This window comes from Oncorhynchus gorbuscha, linkage group LG07, assembly GCF_021184085.1.
Source record: "Oncorhynchus gorbuscha isolate QuinsamMale2020 ecotype Even-year linkage group LG07, OgorEven_v1.0, whole genome shotgun sequence".
NCBI lineage: Eukaryota > Metazoa > Chordata > Actinopteri > Salmoniformes > Salmonidae > Oncorhynchus > Oncorhynchus gorbuscha.
Genome location: NC_060179.1, coordinates 52,265,023 through 52,289,823, shown reverse-complemented (window position 1 = coordinate 52,289,823; position 24,801 = coordinate 52,265,023). Strand labels below are relative to the sequence as shown.

The following is a 24,801-nucleotide window of genomic DNA, read 5'->3' as shown; positions in this document are numbered from 1 at the left end:
CGTCCCCCTCTCTGATGCGCACGAGATGGTAAGCGTTACGAAGGTCCAACTTAGTAAAGAACCTGGCTCCCTGCAGAATCTCGAAGGCTGACGACATAAGGGGAAGCGGATAACGATTCTTAACCGTTATGTCATTCAGCCCTCGATAATCCACGCAGGGGCGCAGAGTACCGTCCTTCTTCTTAACAAAAAAAAACCCCGCTCCGGCGGGAGAGGAAGAAGGCACCACGGTACCGGCGTCGAGAGAAACAGACAGATAATCCTCGAGAGCCTTACGTTCGGGAGCCGACAGAGAGTATAGTCTACCCCGAGGGGGAGTGGTCCCCGGAAGGAGATCAATACAACAATCATACGACCGGTGAGGAGGAAGGGAGTTGGCTCTGGACCGACTGAAAACCGTGCGCAGATCATGATATTCCTCCGGCACTCCTGTCAAATCACCAGGTTCCTCCTGAGAAGAGGGGACAGAAGAAACAGGAGGGATAGCAGGCATTAAACACTTCACATGACAAGAAACGTTCCAGGATAGGATAGAATTACTAGACCAATTAATAGAAGGATTATGACATACTAGCCAGGGATGACCCAAAACAACAGGTGTAAAAGGTGAACGAAAAATCAAAAAGGAAATGGTCTCACTGTGGTTACCAGATACTGTGAGGGTTAAAGGTAGTGTCTCACATCTGATACTGGGGAGAAGACTACCATCTAAGGCGAACATGGGCGTGGGCTCCCCTAACTGTCTGAGAGGAATGTCATGTTTCCGAGCCCATGCTTCGTCCATAAAACAACCCTCAGCCCCAGAGTCTATCAAGGCACTGCAGGAAGCTGCCGAACCGGTCCAGCGTAGATGGACCGACAAGGTAGTACAGGATCTTGATGGAGAGACCTGAGTAGTAGCGCTCACCAGTAGCCCTCCGCTTACTGGTGAGCTCTGGCCTTTTACTGGACATGAAATGACAAAATGTCCAGCAGAACCGCAATAGAGGCAAAGGCGGTTGGTGATTCTCCGTTCCCTCTCCTTAGTCGAGATGCGAATACCTCCCAGCTGTATGGGCTCAGTCTCTGAGCCGGTGGGAGGAGATGGTTGAGAAGCGGAGAGGGGGAACACCGTTAACGCGAGCTCTCTTCCACGAGCTCGGTGACGAAGATCTACCCGTCGTTCTATGCGGATGGCGAGTGCAGTCAAAGAGTCCACGCTGGAAGGAACCTCCCGGGAGAGAATCTCATCTTTAACCTCAGCGTGGAGTCCCTCCAGAAAACGAGCGAGCAACGCCGGCTCGTTCCAGTCACTGGAGGCAGCAAGAGTGCGAAACTCTATAGAGTAATCCGTTATGGATCGATCACCTTGACATAGGGAAGCCAGGGCCCTGGAAGCCTCCTTCCCAAAAACTGAACGATCAAAAACCAGTATCATCTCCTCTTTAAACTTCTGATAATCGTTAGTACACTCAGCCCTTGCCTCCCAGATAGCTGTGCCCCACTCCCGAGCCCGACCAGTAAGGAGTGATATGATGTAGGCGATCCGAGCTCTCTCTCTAGAGTATGTGTTGGGCTGGAGAGAGAACACAATATCACACTGGGTGAGAAAGGAGCGGCACTCAGTGGGCTGCCCAGAGTAACATGGTGGGTTATTAACCCTAGGTTCCGGAGACTCGGAAGACGAGGAAGTAGCTGGTGGCACGAGACGAAGACTCTGAAACTGTCCTGAGAGGTCGGAGACCTGAGCGGCCAGGGTCTCAACGGCATGACGAGCAGCAGACAATTCCTGCTCGTGTCTGCCGAGCATAGCTCCCTGGATCTCGACGGCAGTGTTGCGAGAATCCGTAGTCGCTGGGTCCATTCTTGGTCGGATCCTTCTGTTATGCAGGTGAATGAGGACCCAAAAGCGACTTTACAGAAACAGAGTTTATTCCAAGTCAAAACAGGAATACTGAAATCCTCTAGTCAGTAGAGGGGAACAACTGAAGATGCGACCACAGACTGCAGGTCGCTTCGGGAAGGCGCAGGCCGTAGCTGATCTAGACACCTGCTCACACGCAGCATCTGAAGAAGGCAAAAAACATGACAGGACGGAACGAGGACATAGAACAGCAAACATCAAACAAGGATCCGACAAGGACAGAAGCGGAAAACAGAGGGAGAAATAGGGACTCTAATCAGAGGGCAAAATAGGGGACAGGTGCGTAAGAGTAAATGAGGTAGTTAGGAGAATGAGGAACAGCTGGGAGCAGGAACGGAACGATAGAGAGAGAGAGCGAGAGAGGGAGAGAGGGAGGGGGAGAGAAAGGGATAGAAAGAGGGAAAGAACCTAATAAGACCAGCAGAGGGAAACGAATAGAAGGGGAAGCACAGGGACAAGACATGATAATCAATGACAAAACATGACACCCAGTAATTCTAAAGCACGGTGATGCCGAAACGTTGGTGATTTACCAAATAAATGACGGGGAGTTTACATCAAATCGTTTTCTCTGGGTGTGTGCCAGCTCATGTTTCCTATTCGACCATGACTAATCCAAACCACAGAGAAGAGAAGGGGCCCAACCCATCCCAGCCCATAGGCAGACTCTACACACCTGTGGTTTCATCCACCTCGTCAATTTGTGCCAATCAAACAAGTACCAAAGAGAGAGATGGAATTTTTGAGTTGTGACACTGGCATCAACAAAGTCATCACTCAGTTGGAGTGTCTCATCCTTGCATACTTTCCGGGGCTTCTGTCTTGTCCATCTCGTGTGGAGCCCTTAACATCCATCTCTCTCCGTTGCGTGCGGTAAGACTTCGTAACCAGGCTAAAGCCTGCACTCTACTTTTAAGAGGACATTTACATTTACATTTACATTTAAGTCATTTAGCAGACGCTCTTATCCAGAGCGACTTACAAATTGGTGCATTCACCTTATGACATCCAGTGGAACAACCACTTTACAATAGTGCATCTAAATATTTTAAGGGGGGGGGTGAGAAGGATTACTTTATCCTATCCTAGGTATTCCTTAAAGAGGTGGGGTTTCAGGTGTCTCCGGAAGGTGGTGATTGACTCCGCTGTCCTGGCGTCGTGAGGGAGTTTGTTCCACCATTGGGGAGCCAGAGCAGCGAACAGTTTTGACTGAGCTGAGCGGGAACTGTACTTCCTCAGTGGTAGGGAGGCGAGCAGGCCAGAGGTGGATGAACGCAGTGCCCTTATTTGGGTGTAGGGCCTGATCAGAGCCTGGAGGTACTGAGGTGCCGTTCCCCTCACAGCTCCGTAGGCAAGCACCATGGTCTTGTAGCGGATACGAGCTTCAACTGGAAGCCAGTGGAGAGAGCGGAGGAGCGGGGTGACGTGAGAGAACTTGGGAAGGTTGAACACTAGACGGGCTGCGGCGTTCTGGATGAGTTGTAGGGGTTTAATGGCACAGGCAGGGAGCCCAGCCAACAGCGAGTTGCAGTAATCCAGACGGGAGATGACAAGTGCCTGGATTAGGACCTGCGCCGCTTCCTGTGTGAGGCAGGGTCGTACTCTGCGGATGTTGTAGAGCATGAACCTACAGGAACGGGCCACCGCCTTGATGTTAGTTGAGAACGACAGTTTGTTGTCCAGGATCACGCCAAGGTTCTTAGCGCTCTGGGAGGAGGACACAATGGAGTTGTCAACCGTGATGGCGAGATCATGGAACGGGCAGTCCTTCCCCGGGAGGAAGAGCAGCTCCGTCTTGCCGAAGTTCAGCTTGAGGTGGTGATCCGTCATCCACACTGATATGTCTGCCAGACATGCAGAGATGCGATTCGCCACCTGGTCATCAGAAGGGGGAAAGGAGAAGATTAATTGTGTGTCATTTGTAACATATGTGTCATTCAATTGGAGTGGAGTCTGTTAAGACACAAGAGAGGCAAGCTCTAGTGGTGTGGAACAGAGATGAAAGACATCCCAATTACATGCCTCCACCGGACGCTGGCATTCCCAGGCTTGTGTTTTTCTCAATTGGCTCTGAATGATGTCTTTGGGCCTGTTGCACCCTCAGGGACATGAAGATTTCAGGAAAAAGATTCCCCGATTTGCAAATCTCTGGGAGACTTTGTGTAGTACTGTTCAGTCCTCAGTGACATCTGTCCGGAGGGATTTGCTGTGTCTCTTATTAACTAGAAAGAAAACAGTGACATGGTAAGTTTGTCTAGAGCTGCTAAGTCCGTAGCAACAAACAGTTGAGAGCAACAGAGTCAGGTCCTGAAAACGTAGAGTCTGAGTGTTTGAATATGATTTACTGACCTTGTCCCTGATCTAGGAACAGCCAGTCACTTTTTCCTTCTGCCTGGACTGAAAATTGACATTCTAGTCTAAATCTGGGATCGATGAGCCTTTATTGGAATGGGTTATATAAGTGTGTGAGTGTGTGTTTGTTTTTCCCCTTTTCAGCAGCTTCAGAGAGCGTTTGTCATCGGTTGAAAGTTGGTTTGGGGAAAGATCCCATCAGCAGAAAGAGGGAAATGATGAATCACTTCAGATGCTCATCCTTGCTATGGTCGGTGCCAGACAGGAACCAGTGAAAGAAAACACACTATTAAGTCCAATTGCCCCATTTCTTAAAGTTAGGCCATTTTCCCATTAGGCACCTTGTCCAGGTCAGTCACAGACGGGTCCGGTGGACTAATAGAGTTATGACAGACTTAAATCTTATTTTCAGAGGAAGCCTTCTCCCTCTCACCATGCATGATTGACTCAATGTGAAGAACAGCTCCTGCCTGGGGACAGGAAGGGATTTTTACACTAGAGGAAGTGGAAAAGGTGTTTGCCAGACTGGAGAGCAACACAAGGAGCGAGAGAGGGGGGGGGGCTGTGGGAACACTGTACACTCAGCTGTGGCCTTAGCAGAATTAAAGAGTCTCTGCTGGCCCGTATGCAAGCAAAGACGGAATATTGTGTAGTGTGCACGTGCATGCATGCGTGTGTGCATGTTTGAGGGGTGTGTCTGGAGCATTGCAGGCTTCTTTCTGTGCCACCTTGTTGTGAATCCTCTCAGGCCCCTGGCTAACTCCTGGATGCTGCTCAATAGCTTGTGACTTTTTATGTGGTTTGCCACAGCCAGTTTCGACATCATAAATCAACAACTGAAGAGTTTTTATCATTTGTCTCTGATAAAGTCTGACAATGGATTGCATGTGTAACGGACTTAGGAACGTACCGTAAGCTCACTCCACAGCTAGCTTGAAATGTCACAGATGGAGCCTTCTGATTGTGGCCTTTTGAGTGGCTCAACCCGCTGGAACGTGGTCAAGGAGGGCAGTCACGTGTGTTAGCAAAGCAGAGGTCCCGAAGTTCGACCCAGGTATGAACCACATTGGCGGTGGAAGTGGTGCTTGCTAAGCAAGCAATCTGACGTCCATAACACGAGCGCGTACGTGTGTATGTGAGTGCGCACGGCTAGAAGGAATTATGAGAAGGGAGGAGAAGGAATTATGAGTAGCAGTAGCAGAATGAGTTTTCCAAAAGGATGTGTGATTGACCTTGAATACAGACTGGTAAATCTGGGATAAAACAGGTTGTACACTACTATTTGACAGCTTTACTGTGTTGTTCATCCCAAATGGAAACACAAGCTGCTTTTCAAAATGTACTTTTTGGAATGTTTGCAAACAATTTGACGATAGACAATATTTAACATGCAGTTCTGGATTTATTATATGTGTATAACACTCTTTGGTTTTATTGGTAATCACAGTCCTGTTGTCTATGATTTACAGTATATTATAAACTGGGTGTTTCGAGCCCTGAATGCTGATTGGCTGACAGCCCTGGTATATCAGACAGTATACCATGGGTATGACAAAACATTTATTTTTACTGCTCTAATTACATTGGTAACCAGCTTATAATAGCAATAAGGCACCTTGGGGGTTTTTGGTACAGTATATGGCCAATATACCAAGGCTAAGGGCTATAATCCAGGCATTCTGCGTTGCATTGTGCATAAGAACAGCCCTTAGCCGTGGTATATTGGCCATATATCACAACCCCGAGGCGCCTTATTGCTTAATTGTGTCTTTTATATTTAATTTCAGCATTAATCAGCATTGAGCAAATCAATCTACAGTAACTCTGTTGGTGGTCTGACTGTTCAGTCCCCATTGGCTCAGGTCCAGACACAGAGATACAAACACAAATACGTCCAGGCCTGACAGACCAAGCTCACACACTAACACTCACACACTTTGCAAACAGGTGCCTCGTCAATCACCTTAGCAGCAACAGACAGCAGCATAGACTGCTGCATAGAGAGCAGCATAGACCCCCCACCCCTGACAGCCTGGTCATTTCCACTGGCACACACAGACCTGTCTCTCACCATTTCACACTGGCACTGTATCAGACTCAGCAGCAAATGTAATCCCATTCACTGAGAGTTGACAGAGGTCCCCTACTAACAAGGGAGCTCAAAAAACATTAGAAAAAATGCTAATGTGCACCAGCGATAAGTCTTGGGTCCTGTTACTCAATGTAATACTCAAGGACAGACAAGTAGTTTTGCTGCCCTGCATCCCTGCATTCGAATGTATAGTGCACTACTTTTGAGCAGAGCCCTATGGGCACTATAGGGAATAGGGTGTCATGTGAGACAGAACCAAAGACAGACCATGTGTAGCCTTCCACTCACCTTGCTAGCAAATATTTCATAATTGCATCTCACAACCGCAGTAATTATTTTATTTTCCAAGGTAATTCCTTCCAGTACATTGAGGGTGTTTTACAGGACGTTTGCGAGAGGCGTGCCTCTGCACGTCTTCACAGTAACAGTTAGACTAGTGTGTGGGTGGATTGAGTTCATTGCATTGGGTGCTTGTTGGGACTGGGGAGGGGGGGACCAGCTGTCTCGAGCAGATGAAGGGGGATGATGGAGGAGGGTAAGAGGGGAGTGGAAGGGATGGAGGAGGGGAGACTGGTGGTCTGATAATGCATCTGGGAGTACAACACCGTGGATTGCAAAACACTTCCTGTCTGTCAGTCTGTCTCTCACTGCCTAGGGAAAACACAGTGGCACTCAAAGCCCTCGTCCTCACTAGACTAGAGCGATATGCACCAGATACCTTAAGACTCTGCAGATTGAGGTATACAGCGCACGGTACTGTACTATACATGAGTTGTTTGCCTCCGGAGGTAGATATAAATTCTGAGATACTGTATCTTTTCAAACGTGTATTCAGGTGCCATTATCTTGGGAGTTCTATGGTCCTGGATCTATACCTGGCTGGATCTCAAGTGTAATACTGTCATTTTGTTTCTTGTCATCTACTGTTTTCATGGACTCCCTACGCTCATTTGAGGAATTACTAGGAAATGTTTAGTAAGTGGAATCTTGATCAAGTGATGGCCAGGCCACTTCCGCAGTGGATCCCACAGGAAACTCAGATTCCCGCCTTGTGTATGGTAATATTTCACTAAGATGGCCTGTGCTAGATGGTGTATGACGGTGTATGACTGTGTGTGTATCTTACAGTATGTGTGTAACAACAACACAGACAAAACTGTCCAACTACAAATATACAGTAGTATTATAGTACTCTTATAGTAGTACTATAGTATTATCCCAATGTGTATGTAAAAAAATGTTTTTAAATCCTAGACTCTGTAACCCAGTAAGTGTGACAGTGTGACAGATGGGTGACAGAAAGACACATTGGCAGACATGTCACCATGTGCCAAAAGCCGTTCCTCCCAGTCCCATTCCAATCCACCTGACCCCGTGTTCGTTTATCCGACTTCCAGCCCATCTGGTAGAGTGCTTAGGGCTGTCGGCCAGGGAGCGGCCTGCTATTCCTGTGTCAAGTCTGGATATCAGGTCTGGATTCCTGGAGCACTGAGCCCAGGGTGTCGGGAGGGGGGGCAATGGTTCCTCTCCTCATATACTGTGACTGTATCCTCATCGCAAAGTTCCCTGACCCCGCTGCCCTGTCCTGTCCTATTAATATGAAGGTCTGGTGTAACCTAGCCACAACCTACCATAGATCCAACTGTAGAACTCCAATCCGTTCTCCTGGCATTGTTAATGGATTTTGTCTATTGTAGATTGTGTCATTGAGATGGATGAAGTGGTAGTTCACTGCCTTGGTATGTTTTCAGAAAGCATGCAGAGTATGCCGACGTCATGGCACATCATAGCTTCAGGCATCACAACTTCCTTTCAATAGATTTTTGTGGAACTTTATGTTGTCCCCCATATGTATTTCAACTGGCGCTGGGCTATTTCTGTTGTACATAAACAAACAGAATATAGCAAAGGTACTTCAGCTGTGTCTCCAAAGAGGGGTGGTCATGTTACCGTAGATACCGTATGCATTGTTTGTGTTCAGAACGCACAGTACATTTCTACTTTTCCTTGTCCCCTTTTTTGTAACGATCACAGGATGAATCTATGTGAACATCTTGACTGATCTGAGTCCTGTGTCCCTTTGTTTAGACGAAACTGCCGGTGCTGCTTCTGGGTCGTTCAGCTGACCTGAGGCCTGGTGAGTTCGTTGTGGCCATTGGCAGCCCCTTCTCCCTGCAGAACACGGTCACCACAGGTATCGTCAGCACCACCCAAAGAGGAGGCAAGGAGCTGGGCCTGAGGAACTCTGATATGGAATACATCCAGACGGACGCTATCATCAACGTGAGGGATACATGCACATCATCACACACGCGCGCACACACAGCTGTGATCTATATCAGCACAGGGCATTTAGTTGTGGAATGCACAACAGTAGCTCCTCCTTATTTTCCCCATTTACACAGGAAGGAAGTGTAGATCTACCATCGAATCAGCCCTTTAACCTGAATGCTGTTCCTTTTCAGTATGGGAACTCTGGCGGACCCCTGGTCAATCTGGTAAGATATCATTTGTTATTGATAAGGATTGCATCTTCTAGAATATGTTTCATGTAAATCTCTGAGACATCTGTAGGATGTACTTGAATAAAGACTCCTCCGAAGGGGGATAGACAAGGCTATATGAATCCATATGTAAACCTTGGCAAGCAGTTACACGTTAGAGCATTTAGCGATAGCACCATTGTTTTTATCCACATAAGTAAAGACCTATGTTTCCTCAAAAGCAGCGTTTAGTAGGTTTTATTTGAAAACGTGGCATTAAATACATATCCGTGGAGCTAAATGAGCTGTTAGAGTGAAAGTGGGACTAGACTAAGAGACCCGTGTGTGTGTGTGTGTGTGTGTGTGTGTGTGTGTGTGTGTGTGTGTGTGTGTGTGTGTGTGTGTGTGTGTGTGTGTGTGTGTGTGTGTGTGTGTGTGTGTGTGTGTGTGTGTGTGTGTGTGTGTGTGTGTGTGTGTGTGTGTGTGTGTGTGTGTGTGTGTGTGTGTGTGTTTCTGTCTTCAGGACGGAGAGGTGATTGGGATCAACACACTGAAGGTGACAGCAGGAATCTCCTTCGCCATCCCCTCAGACAAGATCCGTCAGTTCTTGGCAGAGTCCCACGGCAGACAATCTAAAGGTAGGGCTGTGACGATTATGGATATTTAGGTGACAATTCATTGTCATTTAAATTGCCAAAGGCGTTGTCATAATTGTGTGTTTTTTTTTTTTATTTTTTTTAAAGGTTTTGAGCTTGTAATGCGTCATAAATTAGTGCTCATTTGAAAATGATCTCTGAAACACTTGATGAATACATCTCGGCTTTGACACCCCCGTTTAAAAAAATAAAAATGTTTTAGACTACTATTGGGTTATTTCTATCTACTTGAAAATAAAGTTGAAACCCCCCCACTCATAAAATGCCTGTATTAAGACAACTTATTTGTACTTTTACGCTTATTTTCGGTTAGACGACTATACGAATATTGTGCTAGACCTATCTAAAGGTTCACACCCACGGTTTTGATCAGGTCCTGCATATTACATGTTCAATGTTTATCATCTTGATAATGCTTATGTAGTGTTTATCCTCTTTCGCTTTAGGTAGATTATTACCAAAGAAGAAGTACATCGGTGTGAGGATGATGACTGTCACTCCAACGTAAGGTTCATCTTGGGAATTCAATTCTTCCAAATACTTGTGGCACATTAAACACTTATCTCTCTATTTTCATTGGTCATAGGCTTGCAAAGGAGCTGAAGGAGAGAACATCAGACTTCCCTGATGTTACCTCAGGGGCATATGTCATCGAGGTCATCCCAAAAACACCAGCTGAGACGTAAGTAGTAGTTTACTGATACCTGAACCATGAAGTCGGTGGACTGACTCAAATCAGTACAAACATGAGTCAACAGTTCAAGTCCTTGACCTTGGATTCGGACAGGAGCATTTGAGGACTCCTTTGGTAGTTGGCTAAAGGCTTCCGCATGCTTCGGTTCGGCTGGCGCTGTTTGTCCATCTTGAGATGCCGTAGTCAGAAATCTGTCATTCGTTTTTACATTTTTGCAGAGGAGACCTTAGTCGTTCAATTTTACATCTAAGATGTTCGGTGCAATAATTCTCAAGTGAAAAAATGTGCGTTAAAAAGAGTCAACAATTGTTGAATTACAACAAACACATTTCCACTGTTGACCATTGACCGACGACAGGGCTTCGGCTCCCGAACTTTGTCTTGCCTCTTGTCTTGCCTCTTGTCTTGCCTCGAGAAAATGCTTTGTGTGCTCCAATACCCGGGAAAAAATCTTGCGGAAGACCAAAATTAACAAAATCATTACAAATTGTCTTACTACAAGCAAAAACTGTTTCGGATAGGAAGCATTTGGACGGCTGTCGTCTCTTTTAGTCCCATAAAGGTTGCTTGGAGTTCATCGTCCTCTGGTCTTAAAAATAGACTGGCCTCGTAGCACAATGAATTAGCATTTCATGACCACATAAACAACATGATAGGGCAGTCTATCTAGGTTACTCACTCCTACAGAATGCCCTGTCTTTATATATTTTTTTGGGGCCACATAAAATAATTTGCGCTGAGGCAGCAGTCTCCCACTGAAGGAAATGAATAGCTTTCCTTTTGATCGATGGGTATTTGTGGTAACGAGGGCGCTTAGATTTTTCATAGACTACGGTCAGATTTAGTTTCTCACCGTGTCTAAGAAGAATGTTACTGCCTCTGTAAATTCATTTAGCTTTTTTTGGAATGGGGAAAACTCTTTCTTCACAGATGTAAGAAGGTCTATTTATATTCTGTGGGTTGAAACCTAATGGTATACACTTCTTAGAGTCTTACGTACTCTACTTTATATCAGTAAAGCACATTCCTTTGTTGCTACATGCTCCTAACTCCTCTCTCCTCTCCATAGAGGTGGCCTGCAGGAGAGTGACGTCATAATCACCATCAACAGCCAGCGAATCACCTCGGCCAGTGATGTCAGCAGCTCTATCAAGAGGGACGACACGCTGCAAATGGTGGTCCGGCGGGGGAACGAGGACATCATGCTCACCGTCGTCCCCGAGGATATTGACCCTTGACCTCTAGGCAACCACGAGCTGGTTCTCAGTGTTTAAAAACCACAGACTTCAACCGGGATGGTGTGTCTGGATCCACACCCTACCATAGAACCTGTAACTACGAGTGCCCCCCCCCCCCCCCCCCCCCCGAGGCCCACACCGAGACCTCTGGGACCTCAAATGCATCCAGGGCAATACAGACGTATTTTAGCACCCTGCTACTCTTTTGTATTACAATGTTTTCCTTGTGTACGAGTCAAAGAGGCACTTCGCTCTCAGTGAAACTGATTAATGCTATCACGTTTGTTTTTTATACTCTACTAACGTCCTTGCACCCACCTCAATCAGATAGAAAAGTGGGTGTCACAGATTACCATAGTTTTGTAGTTGTTTTTGTTACCGTTGATATTGTTGTGTTTTTTAAATTGTATTTCTCTTGATATGTTCTGACGAAAATTTCACAGAGGGAATAAAAAGATTTTGGAAAAAAAAACTGTTCTGAAAATCCTAAGAAAATCCTAACTCTGACTACATGAACGTTGACAGTTGAACTATACACATTGAGTGAAGTCACACAATAACCCAGTGTACACATCCAGCTTGGCTGCTCTACATACTGTCCGGCTGCTCCCTTTGTATGGTTTGGGAGCTGGACTGCCTGTATGCCACTGCTCAGCCAATAGGGGAGAAGAATACTTCTAAGGTCCAACCCTAGGGGACTGGATGTACAGACAGGAATTGCTAGACACAGGTCAGACATTACTAATCAACTCCAGCTTCCACTCTTACAGTACCATGAGCCTTGCCTTGCCAGTTTTGCCTGAGTGCGAAGCATATTGGAAATACATTTTAGACTCCTCGATGTGTTGCACTTCCATTTCATTGTTGTTGTTGCTTCAGTGTCAAATTTTATTCGACACATGCGCTGAATACAACGGGCGTAAAAAGGTACATTGGAATTCTTACTTGAGAGCTCTTTGCACTGACAATACATTGATAATAAGAATATAGATAATAATAGAAAATAGAATGTAAAAAAACACAAGAAGTACGAAACAGGTTGAAGAAACACGAGAATGCAAGTCTATACAAGGTCAGTGCCAGTACCTTATTCAATGTGCGGTTGTACTGGAATGGTTGAGGTAGATTTATACATTTAAAAAAGTTCTGGTAGTAGAATATACATGTAAACAGGGCTGGAAAGTGACTGGTAGCAGGAATATATAAATATTTATGATACTATACTAATGGTAATATATACTGACATGTAAACAGGAGTAATAGTGACCAGTAGCAGGATAAATAGATGCCAATGGCACTCAATAATCAATGACCAGCAGCGTAAATCGAATCAATACTCATTTTTAGCAGCAGCGTAGGTGTGACGGGAGTGTGTGTATGTGAGTATGTGTGTATGCGTGTGAGTAAGAGTGACAGCGAAGGTGTGTGTCTGAGTGGGTAGAGACCTGTGGATGAGCCACTGTGGATAGTCTGTAGGAGAGGGAAAGCAGTAGTTGTTTGCCATCTAACAGTCTTATGGCCAGCGGATAGAAGTTGTTTTGGAGTCTGTTGGTCTGAGCCTTGATACACCGGTATCGCCTGCCGGACGGAAGCATGGAGAACACCCCTTGGGGGGCCCACGTGTTGACGGTCAGCATAGCGGAGGTGTTGTTGCCTACCCTCATGTCCTGGGGTCGGCCCGTCAGGAAGTCCAGGATCCAGTTGCGGAGGGAGGTGATCAATTCCAGGGGTCCCGAGGTTGGTGACGAGCACGGAGGGCATTATGGTGATGAATACTAAGCTGTAGTCGACGAACAGCATTCTCACATAGGTATTCCTCTTGTCCAGATGGGCGAGGGCAGTGTGAAGGGAAATTGAGATTGCGTTGTCTGTAGATCTGTTGGGGCGGTATGCAAATAGAGGGGGTCTAGAGTTTCTGGGATGATGGAGTTCATGTGTGCCATGACGGACATGGCCAAAGCACTTAATGATTACAGATGCAAGTGCTACAGGGCTGTAGTCATTGTGGCAGGTAGTCTAAGAGTTCTTGAGAACAGGAATGATGGTGGTCCGCATGAGTCGTGAGGATTACGGGCTGGGACAAGGAGAGGTTGAAAATGACAGTGAAGATGCCTGCCAGTTGGTCTGCACGGGCTCTGAGAACGCAGCTTGGAATACTGTCCAGTCCCGCGGCCTTGCGATTGTTGACCAGATTAAAAGCCTTACTCACGTCGCCTCGGAGAGTGAGATCACCCAGTCCTCTGGGACAGTGGGGGCTCTCATGCACTGTGTTGTTTTCGTCAAAGCATGCATAGATGTAATCAATCAATCATGGCTTTCCTAACCAAATAAGTCACAGTATGATCATGTTCCTGCTCCATAAAAACCTAGTTGAACTCCTTTTATATTATCATTGCCATGTGTACTTGATATGGGAAAAGAGAGCCTTATAAATCTGAAAGCTCATAAACCTAACTCATAAATGGCTTTAGATATTGAACACTTACTCACTGCCAAAGCTCAAGATCCTTTAAGATGATTCTGTAAAGCACGGGCCAGATTTACTCTACCAGGTCTGACAACAGGAACATAACCCTGACATGAGGTTTCATAGGAATAAAGTACTTTATCTCTCTATGGAACTGTCACTCAAACATTTATTTTTAATTTAACCTTCATTTAATTAGGCAAGTCAGTTAAGAACAAATTCTTATTTACAATGACGGCCTACCTATAACCAGGACAATTCTGGACCAATTGTGTTCCCCCCATGGGACTCCCAATCACAGCCGGTTGTGATACAGCCTGGAATTGAACCAGGGTCTGTAGTGACACCTCTAGCACTGAGATGAAGTGCCTTAGACCACTGCGCCACTCGGGAGACCAAAACATACAGTATCCTTTCTATTCTCACAGGTTTAGCAGCCATTACTTTATAGGGCCATGAGTTTTTTCTGACCACAAAGCCTGACCAGGGAAAAACTCCTGACTCCCTAGTCATTATGACAGACAGTGTCGTTCTACAGGTTTTAAATGAGAAGCAATTAGGGATTTGCAATCTGGGATTTGAGAAAACAACAACGAGGTCACCATAAACCCCTTTAAACCTCTCTGAGGGCGTGTCAAGGCCCTTTAAAGATGACACACCGGACTTCATCAACTGTCTCTGAGGGTGATCACCTCACCAGGTTTAAGAGCAGGAAGGAGAATATTTGACCACCATCTGGCTTTATTACATGACCCAAGGCAGGGGAGGGAAAACACACACAGCTTGTAAATATGTGACCACAGCTGTGGTTTCAGCTGCACTGTGTGTGTGTGTGTGTGTGTGTGTGTGTGTGTGTGTGTGTGTGTGTGTGTGTGTGTGTGTGTGTGTGTGTGTGTGTGTGTGTGTGTGTGTGTGTGTGTGTGTGTGTGTGTGTGTGTGTGTGTGTGTGTGTGTGTGTGTGTGTGTGTGTGTGTGTGTGTGTGTGTGTGTGTGTGTGTGTGTGCGTGCGTGCACAATATATATCTCAGGTCATTATGGGGACAAGCAGGACATGGGCCGCGACCACGTGCAGCAAAACAAAGACAGAATTAGGTCATCTCTTAAACCATAGTCATCTCTTACATTTGATTAAGGTCACCTCCTCCCATATACCCTCACAGTGACCTGCTGGGTTGCGACATTAAGTACCACATTAATATGAATAAACCACAGTATGAGGTGAGGTATATACAGGGAAGGGTCCATGACATAATACTCTACAGAGTGTCCGTTCTGTTGTACGTTCTTTGGGCTCAGCTGAACCAGGGAACCTAGATAGTGTGCACTGTTTTTGACCAGGGCCCATAGGGATATGGGTGCCATTTTAGGAACGTCACCACAGTGTGACCTATCAGTTACAGAGACCTCACTGATGAACTGTTTGGTCAATTGTACTGTAAATGATAGCTCAAGGTTTCTGGAAAAACACTAAATGTCCCATCAGTCAAACTAAGTGATCTGCTGTTAATGTAGTTTCCATGCGTTGGTGATTACCTAGACTACATATAGTGCAGGCCCCTGAGAGGCTACATTTACGGTGTGGATGAATGCTAAGGATGTGATGAACGTGTATCAATCATTTGAGTTGAATTTATCGGATGAGTCATAGGCAGGTTAAATATCAGTTTGGCTGGGGCCAAATGAGAATACTGCTGTGCTAACTAACATGCCAACGTACTCTGATACTCAGCACTCGTACTCTGATACCTCCGAATGCTCCTCGTCCAACAGGTTCAACAAAAACCTGTAAGCCTGGCAGAACTTTGATTTGATCTCTTCATAAAACCCACGCTGTGTTCCAACCCAGGCCAGACGGAGTTGGAGCAGCAACAGTCAGACATTGTTGATACAGTTGGAACCACTTCACTTCCTTTCCTCAGTGAACGGCCCAGGACCTGCTGTTTGCTCATAGGCAGCTGTGTCCTGGTTCTGTCTGCCTGGGTCCAGTCAACCACCACTGACCTGAGGTTCTGTGGTTTGGTTGGTTTGAAGCTGTCTGTTTGTATGTATACTATACAGGTCCTGGAGGAAAACACTGTCTGAGTGCAGAAAGATCAGCGGGGTGGACACAACACAGACATACATCCACATCAACCCGAGTCGGAAAGTTACGCAGTGGCAGAGACACCACAGGGTAACAGCAGTACAGGGGCTAGGCATCTCAGAGTCGGAATGCTGATCGAGGATGAGGTCTCCCCTATCAGTATACACTTGTTCATTATAATCTGAAAAGGGAGAACTGGTCCTAAATCAGCACTCTGAGATAGGTGAATACAAAGTTGTTTATAACCAAAGCGCTAACTGTTTCAATCCAGTTTGATGCTTGATCACAATTTACACAAATCATTTTTCTTCAGAGACATACTTCTTTATTGGTTTGTATTGTAATCCACACCAAACAACCAGCAAATCATTCTCATAAATTCATGTTTTACATAATCCTTAACCCATTTAGCCAGCTGAGCATTTCCTGGGAAGCCCGGGGTGTGGTGCCCTGTTCATGGACACAGCAATGAAGTTCTTCCAAAGAAACCAAACCAACAGCTCCACCTAGTGCTCCACCATGGCCAACATAAAATAAATGACATTACAGAGGAACGTTCTGTTGCATACTATGGAGAACAGAGGTGGGAGAGCACGTTTTGTTAAAATCATTTGTATATTTGCTCTTGCTCAACGAATAATGCAAAGCCTTTTGTAGTTTTTTTTTTACAAACTATATTTTATTTTTCACACTTGATCACACGGTGCACTCGTTCAAAACCATCTGTTAATATACAGAATATGAAAGGGAGTCAAATGAACAAACAGTCAGACATTATTTGACAAACAAATATAAAACTACTGTGGTAAAACTACAATCAGTGCAAGGGGCTGGATAGCAGCTGGTCAGTGCAATGGGCTGAGTTGCAAGGGGCTTCAGTGCGAGGGCTGGAGTCAGTGCAAGGGGCTGGAGTCAGTGCGGGGGCTGGAGTCAAAAGGGCTGGAGTCAGTGCAAGGGGCTGGAGTCAGTGCAAGGGGCTGGAGTCAGTGCAATGGGCTGGAGTCAGTGCAAGGGGCTGGAGTCAGTGCAAGGGGCTGGAGTCAGTGCAAAGGGATGGAGTCAGTGCAAAGGGATGGAGTCAGTGCAAGGGGCTGTAGTCAGTGCGAGGGGCTGGAGTCAGTGCAAGGGGCTGGAGTCAGTGCGGAGGGGGGCTGGAGTCAGTGCAAGGGGGCTGGAGTCAGTGCGAGGGGCTGGAGTCAGTGCAAAGGGCTGGAGTCAGTGCAAGGGGCTGGAGTCAGTGCAAGGGGCAGTGCGGGGCTGGAGTCAGTGCAAGGGGCTGGAGTCAGTGGAGTCAAGGGGCTGGAGCTGGAGGGGCTGGAGTCAGTGCAAAGGGCTGGAGTCAGTGCGAGGGGCTGGAGTCAGTGCAAAGGGCTGGAGTCAGTGCAAGGGGCTGGAGTCAGTGCAAGGGGCTGGAGTCAGTGCGAGGGGCTGGAGTCAGTGCGAGGGGCTGGAGTCAGTGCGAGGGGCTGGAGTCAGTGCGAGGGGCTGGAGTCAGTGCAAAGGGCTGGAGTCAGTGCAAGGGGCTGGAGTCAGTGCAAGGGGCTGGAGTCAGTGCGAGGGGCTGGAGTCAGTGCGAGGGGCTGGAGTCAGTGCAAGGGGCTGGAGTCAGTGTGGAGGAATCCGTTTTGAAGTCAGTGCATGGCCTGGGGATAAGCAGTGTGGTTCTGGTCAGGTGTGGGTGCTGTGGTCTTGATCTTTGGAGTCAGTGCAGGGGCTGGAAGGGCTGGAGTCAGGGGGGCTGGAGGTGCCTTTTGAAGTCAGTGCATGGCCTGGGGATAAGCAGTGTGGTTCTGGTCAGGTGTGGGTGCTGTGGTCTTGATCTTTGAGGGGAAGGGCCAGGGGCAGGGCCTGTAGTAAGGCCTTCTTCAGGCTCTGGCTCTGCAGGGCATCCAGCCGCTGTTCCATCAGTCTCCTCTCCATCTACTCCAGATGCAACTCCATAACCTGCTCCAGCTCTCAGCAGCATGCATGCTACTGCCTGCAAGACAGAGACAATCCATCACAGAATATGTTTTCATAGGAATTACAGTAGCTCTTTGGATCTGTTGCCCTCCCATGTTAACCTGCTTACACCTGACTGTGCTGCTGCTCCAGTTTCAACTGTTCTGCCTTATTATTATTTGACCATGCTGGTCATTTATGAACATTTGAACATCTTGGTCATGTTCTGTTATAATCTCTACCCGTGGCCACCCCACATTAGCCCGGTTCCTCTCTAGGTTTCTTCCTAGGTTTTGGCCTTTCTAGGGAGTTTTTCCTAGCCACCGTGCTTTTACACCTGCATTGTTTGCTGTTTGGGGTTTTAGGCTGGGTTTCTGTACAGCACTTTGAGATATCAGCTGACGTACGAAGGGCTATATAAATAAATTTGATTTGATTTGATTTGATTGCACTTCAAAATATCCTCTCCTATGTTTACAGGTTGGACAGCCTTTACTGTCATAGGGCCACAAACCCTAACAAAGACATTTACTCTAATATTAACACAGACACACCACAATGCAACCAGAACCACTACAAAACCCACTGACAGGGGCCTCCCGAGAGGGGTAGCGGTTTACGGCACGGCATCGCAGTGCTTGAGGTGTCACTACAGACCCAGGTTTGATCCCAGTCTCTGTCACAGCCGGCCGTGACTGGGAGACCCATGAGGCGGCGCACAATTGGCCCGGCGTCCTCCTAGTTAGAGCTTCTCGCTATCCGAGGGCTATATTGGTGGTTAGAACACTGAACAATACAATAAAGCCACTGTCTACTGTGTAATTCCGGCCTGTGTAATTTTCCACTGAGGCTTCTATTGGCTGGTATTGGTGACTGCTGATTTGACGAGAGATGGACCCACCTTCTGCTGAAACTGTACCAGGTCCATGAGGCTCTGGGCCCCCGGCGAGAGGGTGGTGTCCATCTCCTCCCCATCACCTCCATCATGCACTGCACACGGAGCATATCGATGCTGGGCCCAAGGCTTGGAGAGCAGTCTACAGGTGTCAGTGTCTGCAGGACCATCACGACCTGAGCCACAGCCACGCTGCGTCACCCAACCAAGAGACAGTAGCTGAGAGGTTAGAGGGGCACACCCATACCCTCTACCCACACTATCATAACTAGGCAGGTAAAGAGGATACGTCAAAACTTCACAGAGAAACGGCTATGTGCTAGTAAGGAATAGACAGGAAATGCTAGACACCAGAAGTATTTTCTACGGCAACAGGAATGGGACTGAAGTAGGTAGAGACACGGCTGTTGATATGAAAGCTGTGGTTGACGTACAGTGGCAAGAAAAAGCATGTGAACCCTTTGAAATTACTTGGATTTCTGCATAAATTGGTCATAACATTTGATCTGATCTTCATTTAATCACAACAATAGACAAACACAGTCTGCTTAAACAAATGATTGCATTTTTCTTGTCTATATTTACTACATAATTTAATCATTCAGGTTGTAAAAAGTATGTGAACCCCTAGGCTAATGACTTCTCCAAAAGCTAATTGGAGTCAGGAGTCAGCTAACTTGGAGTCCAATCAATGAGACGAAATTGAAGATGTTGGTTAGAGCTGCTCCGCCCCATAAAAAAACACTCACAAAATTTGGGTTTGCTATTCACAAGAAGCATTGCTTGATGTGAACCATGCCTTGAACAAAAGAGATCTCAGAAGATCTAAGATGAAGAATTGTTGACTTGCATAAAGCTGGAAAGGGTGACAAAAGTATCTCTAAAAGCCTTGATGTTCATCAGTCCACGGTAAGACAAATTGTATATAAATGGAGAAAGTTCAGCACTGTTTCTACCCTCCCTAAGAGTGGCCGTCCTGCAAAGATGACTGCAAGCAAAACCTAAAGCAGGAAGCACCAGTGACTCAGATGAAGTGGTCAGATGAAGCAGATGCTAAGCTACAGGACTGTTTTGCTGGCACAGACTGGAATATGTTCCGGGATTCTTCTGATGGCATTGAGGAGTACACCACATCAGTCACTCGCTACATCAATAAGTGCATCAATTACGTCGTCCCCACAGTGACTGTACGTACATACCCAAACCAGAAGCAATGGATTACAGGCAACATCCTCACTGAGCTAAAGGGTAGAGCTGCCGATTTCAAGGAGCGAGACTCTAACCCGGAAGCTTATAAGAAATCCCGTTATGCCCTCCGATAAACCAGGCAAAGCGTCAATACAGGACTAAGATCGGATCACACTACACCGGCTCCGATGCTCATCAGATGTGGCAGGGCTTGCAAACTATTACAGACTACAAAGGCAAGCACAGCCGCGAGCTGCCCAGTGACACGAGCCTACCTAACAAGCTAAATTACTTCTATGCTCGCTTCGAGGCAAGTAACACTGAAACATGAATGAGCGCTTCAGCTGTTCCGGACGACTGTGTGATCACGCTCTCTGTAGCCAATGTGAGTAAGACCTTTAAACAGGTCAACATTCACAAGGCCCCAGGGCCAGACGGATTACCAGGACGTGTACTCTGAGCATGCGCTGACCAACTGGTAAGTGTCTTCACTGACATGTTCAACCTCTCCCTGTCTGAGTCTGTAATACCAACATGTTTCAAGCAGACCACCATAGTCCCTGTGCCAAGAACACTGGAGATGATTGTGGATTACAGGAATAGGAGGACAAAGCATGCCCCCATTCTCATCGACTGGGTTGTAGCAGAATAGTTTGAGAGTTTAAAGTTCCTTTGTGTCCACATCACTAACAAACTAACATGGTCCAAGCACACCAAGACAGTCGTGAAGAAGGCACGATTTGTCATGGGTCCTCAGATCCTCAAAAGGTTCTACAGCTGCACCATCGAGAGCATCCTGACTGGTTGCATCACTGCCTGCAGCCTCCGATCGCAAGGCACTACAGATGGTAGTGCGTATGGCCCAGTACATCACTGTGGCCAAGCTTCCTGCCATCCAGGACCTCTATAACAGGCGGTGTCAGAGGAAGGCCCTAAAAACTGTCAAAGACTCCAGCCACCCTCGTAATAGACTGTTCTCTCTGCTACCGCACGGCAAGCGGTACCGGAGCACCAAGTCTAGGTCCAAGAGGCTTCTAAACAGCTTCTTCCCCCAAGCCATTAGACTCCTGAACATCTGATCAAATGGCTACCCAGACTATTTGCATTACCCCCCCCTTTTACTTTGCTGCTACTCTCTGTTTATTATCTATGCATAGTCACTTTAAGAACTCTACCTACATGTACATATTGCCTCAATTACCTCGACTAACCCGTGCCCCCGCACATTGACTCTACCGGTATCCCCTGTTTTTAGCCCTCGCTATTCTTATTTTACTGCTGTTCTTTAATTATTTGTTACTTTTATTTATTTTTGGTTAAAAAAATTAAACAGTATAGTTATAATAATAATAATAATATATGCCATTTAGCAGACGCTTTTATCCAAAGCGACTTACAGCCATGTGTGCATACATTCTATGTATGGGTGGTCCCGGGGATCGAACCCACTACCCTGGCGTTACAAGCGCCATGCTCTACTAGTTGGTTACGGGCTTGTAAGTAAGCAGTAGACTTTACAGTGAAATGCTTACTTACAAGCCCGTAACCAACTATACTGTTTAATTTTCTTGAATTGCGTGTACCCAGTCCAGTACGTCCTGTGCCAGCTCCTCGCACCCGATCTGAAATGTGTGTCACCAGTCCGGTGCCACCTGTGCCGGCTCCACGCATCAGGCCTCCAGTGCACCTCTCCAGTCCGGTACGTCCTGTGCCAGCTCCACGCACTCGCCCTGAAGTGTGTGTCACCAGTCCGGTGCAACCTGTACCGGTTTCACACACAAGGCCTCCAGTGCGTATTCTCAGTCCAGAGCTTCCGGTGACGGTTCCCAGTCCAGCGCTTCCGGCAACGGTTCACAGTCGAGCGCTTCCAGCGACGGTTCCCAGACCAGAACCTCCTGCGACGGTCGCGGTCCGGAACCTCCTGCGACGATCCGGAACCTCCTGCGATGGTCCACGGTCCGGAACCTCCTGCGACGATCCGGAACCTCCTGCGATGGTCCACGTTTCGGAACCTCCAGCGACGGTCCGGAGCTTACAAGCACAGTGTCCAGTCCAGTTCCAGGGCAGGAGCCTTCCTCTGTGTCGATGCCCAGTCCAGGCACAGTGTCCAGTCCTGCTCCATGGCTAGAGCCTTCTTCTGCGCCAGTGCCCAGTCCAGGCATGTCGTCCAGTCCAGCTCCAGGGCAGGAGCCTTCCTCTGTGTCGATGCCCAGTCCAGGCACAGTGTCCAGGCCTGCTCCATGGCCAGAGCCTTCTTCTGCGCCAGTGCCCAGTCCAGGCACGGCGTCCAGTCCAGCTCCATGGCTGAAACCCTCCTTTGCGCCAGTGCCCAGTCCAGGCAAGGCGTCCAACCCAACTCCAGGGCAGGAGCCTTCCTCTGCGCCGGTGCCCAGTCCAGGCACGGTGTCCAGTCCCGCTCCATGGCTGAAACCCTCCTTTGCACCGGTGCCCAGTCCAGGCACGGTGTCCAACCCAACTCCATGGCTGGAGCCCTCCTTTGCACCGATGCCCAGTCAAGGCACGGCGTCCAGCCCGGCGTGATGGACGGATCCAGGGTCTGGGCGGGGGCTACGACCTGCACCAGAGCCACCACCGACACTAGACACCCCCCCCTACCCTCCCCATTTGGTTTCAGGTTTTGCGGCCGGAGTCCGCACCTTTGGGGGGGGGGGGGGTTAGTTCTCTATGTTGTAGTAGGTCAGGGTGTGATTAAGGGTACATCTAATATATATTTCTATATTGGTGCTAATATGGTTCCCAATTAGAGGCAACTGTTTATCGTTGCCTCTGATTGGGGATCATATTTAGGTAGGCTTTTTCCCCACCTCCATTTGTGAGACATTGTTTGTGTTAATGTGTTTAACACATATGGAATCATGCAGTAACCTAAATAGTGTAAACAACTGAAAATATATTTTAGATTTTAGATTCTTCTAAGGAGACACACTTTGCGTTGATGACAGCTTTGCAAACTCTTGGCATTCTCCCAACCAGCTTCACCTGGAATGCTTTTCCAACAGTCTTGAAGGAGTTCCCACATATGCTGAGCACTTGTTGGCTGCTTTTCCTTCACTCTGCGGTCCAACTCATCCCAAACCGTCTCAATTGGGTTGAGTTTGGGTGATTGTGGAGGCCAGGTCATCTGATGCGACACTCCATCAATCTCCTTCCTGGTCAAATAGCCCTTACACAGCCTGGAGGTGTGTTGAGTCATTGTCCTGTTGAAAAACAAATGATAGTGCCACTAAGCGCAAACCAGATGGGATGGCGTATCACTGCAGAATGCTGTAGTAGCCATGCTGGTTAAATGTGCCCTGAATTCTAAATAAATCACAGACAGTGTCCCCAGAAAAGCACACCCAAGCCATCACACATCCTCTTCCATGCTTCACGGTGGGTTCCACACATGCGGAGATCATCCGTTCACCTACTCTGCGTCTCACAAAGACACGGCGGTTGGAAGCAAAAATCTCAAATTTGGACTCATCAGAACAAAGGACAGATTTCCACCGGTCTACTTTTATTTTATTTAACTAGGCAAGTCAGTTAAGAACAAATTCTTATTTTCAATGACGACCTAGGAAGAGTGGGTTAACTGCCTGTTTAGGGGCAGAACAGCAGATTTGTACCATGTCAGCTCAGGGGTTTGAACTTGCAGCCTTCTGGTTACTAGTCCAAAGCTCTAACCACTAGGCTACCATGTCAAATTATTGTGTTTCTTGGCCCAAGCAAGTCTCTTCTTCTTATTGGTGTCCTTTAGAAGTGGTGTCTTTGCAGCAATTTGAACATGAAGGCCTGATTCACACAGTCTCCTCTGAACAGTTGATGTTGCGATGTGTCTGTTACTTGAACTCTGTGTGAAGCAGTTATTTGGGCTGCAATTTCTGAGGCTGGTAACTCTGAGGAACTTATCCTCTGCAACTCTGGGTCTTCCTTTCCTCATGAGAGCCAGTTTCATGATAGTGCTTGATGTTTTTTTTTCAACTGCACTTGAAGAAACTTTCAAAGTCCTTGACATTTTCCAGATTGACAGACCTTCATGTCTTAAAGTAGTGATGGACTGTGGTTTCTCTTTGCTTATTTGAGCTTGTCATAATAATAATTAGACTAAATAGGGCTATCTTCTGTATACCACCCCTACCTTGTCACAACACAACTGACTGGCTCAAACTCATCAAGAAGGAAAGACATTCCACTATTTAACTTTTGACAAGGCACACCTGTGTTATTATGCAATTATTAATGGCCATGTATAGTTTAATGAAATTGGAAGTGATGTAACTGTTTTCTTGAGGTGAAGGGGAGGCGGACCAAAACGCAGCGTGGTGGTTATTCATGGTACTTTAATAAAGACACTATACATGAATAAACTAACAAAACAAGAAATGTTTAAAACCAAAACAGCCCCATCTGGTGCAAACACAGAGACAGGAACAATCACCCACAAACACACAGTGAAACCCAGGCTACCTAAGTATGATTCTCAATCAGAGACAACTAATGACACCTGCCTCTGATTGAGAACCATACTAGGCCGAAACATAGAAATACCCAAATCATAGAAAAACAAACATAGACTGCCCACCCCAACTCACGCCCTGACCATACTAAATGATGACAAAACAAAGGAAATAAAGGTCAAAACGTGACAGTATCCCCCCCCCCCCAAAGGTGCAGACTCCGGCCGCAAAACCTTAACCTATAGGGGAGGGTCTGGGTGGGCGCCTGTCCGTGGTGGCGGCTCTGGCGCAGGACCCGGACAACACTTCACCATAGTCTTAGTCCGCCTTCTTGTCCGCTTTCGTGGCC

At 47.1% G+C, this 24,801-nt stretch overlaps 1 protein-coding gene and 1 long non-coding RNA gene across 3 annotated transcripts in view; one reads left to right on the top strand and one right to left on the bottom strand.

Moving 5' to 3' along the window:
• The window catches only part of LOC124040004 (serine protease HTRA1B-like), a 31,816-nt gene extending 19,926 nt beyond the window's left edge, over positions 1-11,890 (top strand). Inside the window, exons 4-9 of one of the 2 annotated variants that reach the window (XM_046356688.1) lie at positions 8,436-8,630; positions 8,753-8,845; positions 9,354-9,468; positions 9,933-9,990; positions 10,073-10,168; positions 11,250-11,890. In XM_046356688.1, the coding sequence (XP_046212644.1) occupies positions 8,436-8,630; positions 8,753-8,845; positions 9,354-9,468; positions 9,933-9,990; positions 10,073-10,168; positions 11,250-11,418 (726 nt within the window). In that variant the 3' untranslated portion in view covers positions 11,419-11,890. The remainder of the gene's footprint in view (positions 1-8,435; positions 8,631-8,752; positions 8,846-9,353; positions 9,469-9,932; positions 9,991-10,072; positions 10,169-11,249) is intronic. The other variant, XM_046356689.1, reaches the window with a different exon arrangement.
• Positions 11,891-17,733: 5,843 nt separating this feature from the next.
• The window catches only part of LOC124040003, a 10,319-nt gene continuing 3,251 nt past the window's right edge, over positions 17,734-24,801 (bottom strand). Inside the window, exons 2-3 of the long non-coding RNA XR_006839669.1 lie at positions 18,811-18,996; positions 17,734-17,946 (exon numbers count right to left, since the gene is read on the bottom strand). This is a non-coding gene — a long non-coding RNA (uncharacterized LOC124040003). The remainder of the gene's footprint in view (positions 17,947-18,810; positions 18,997-24,801) is intronic.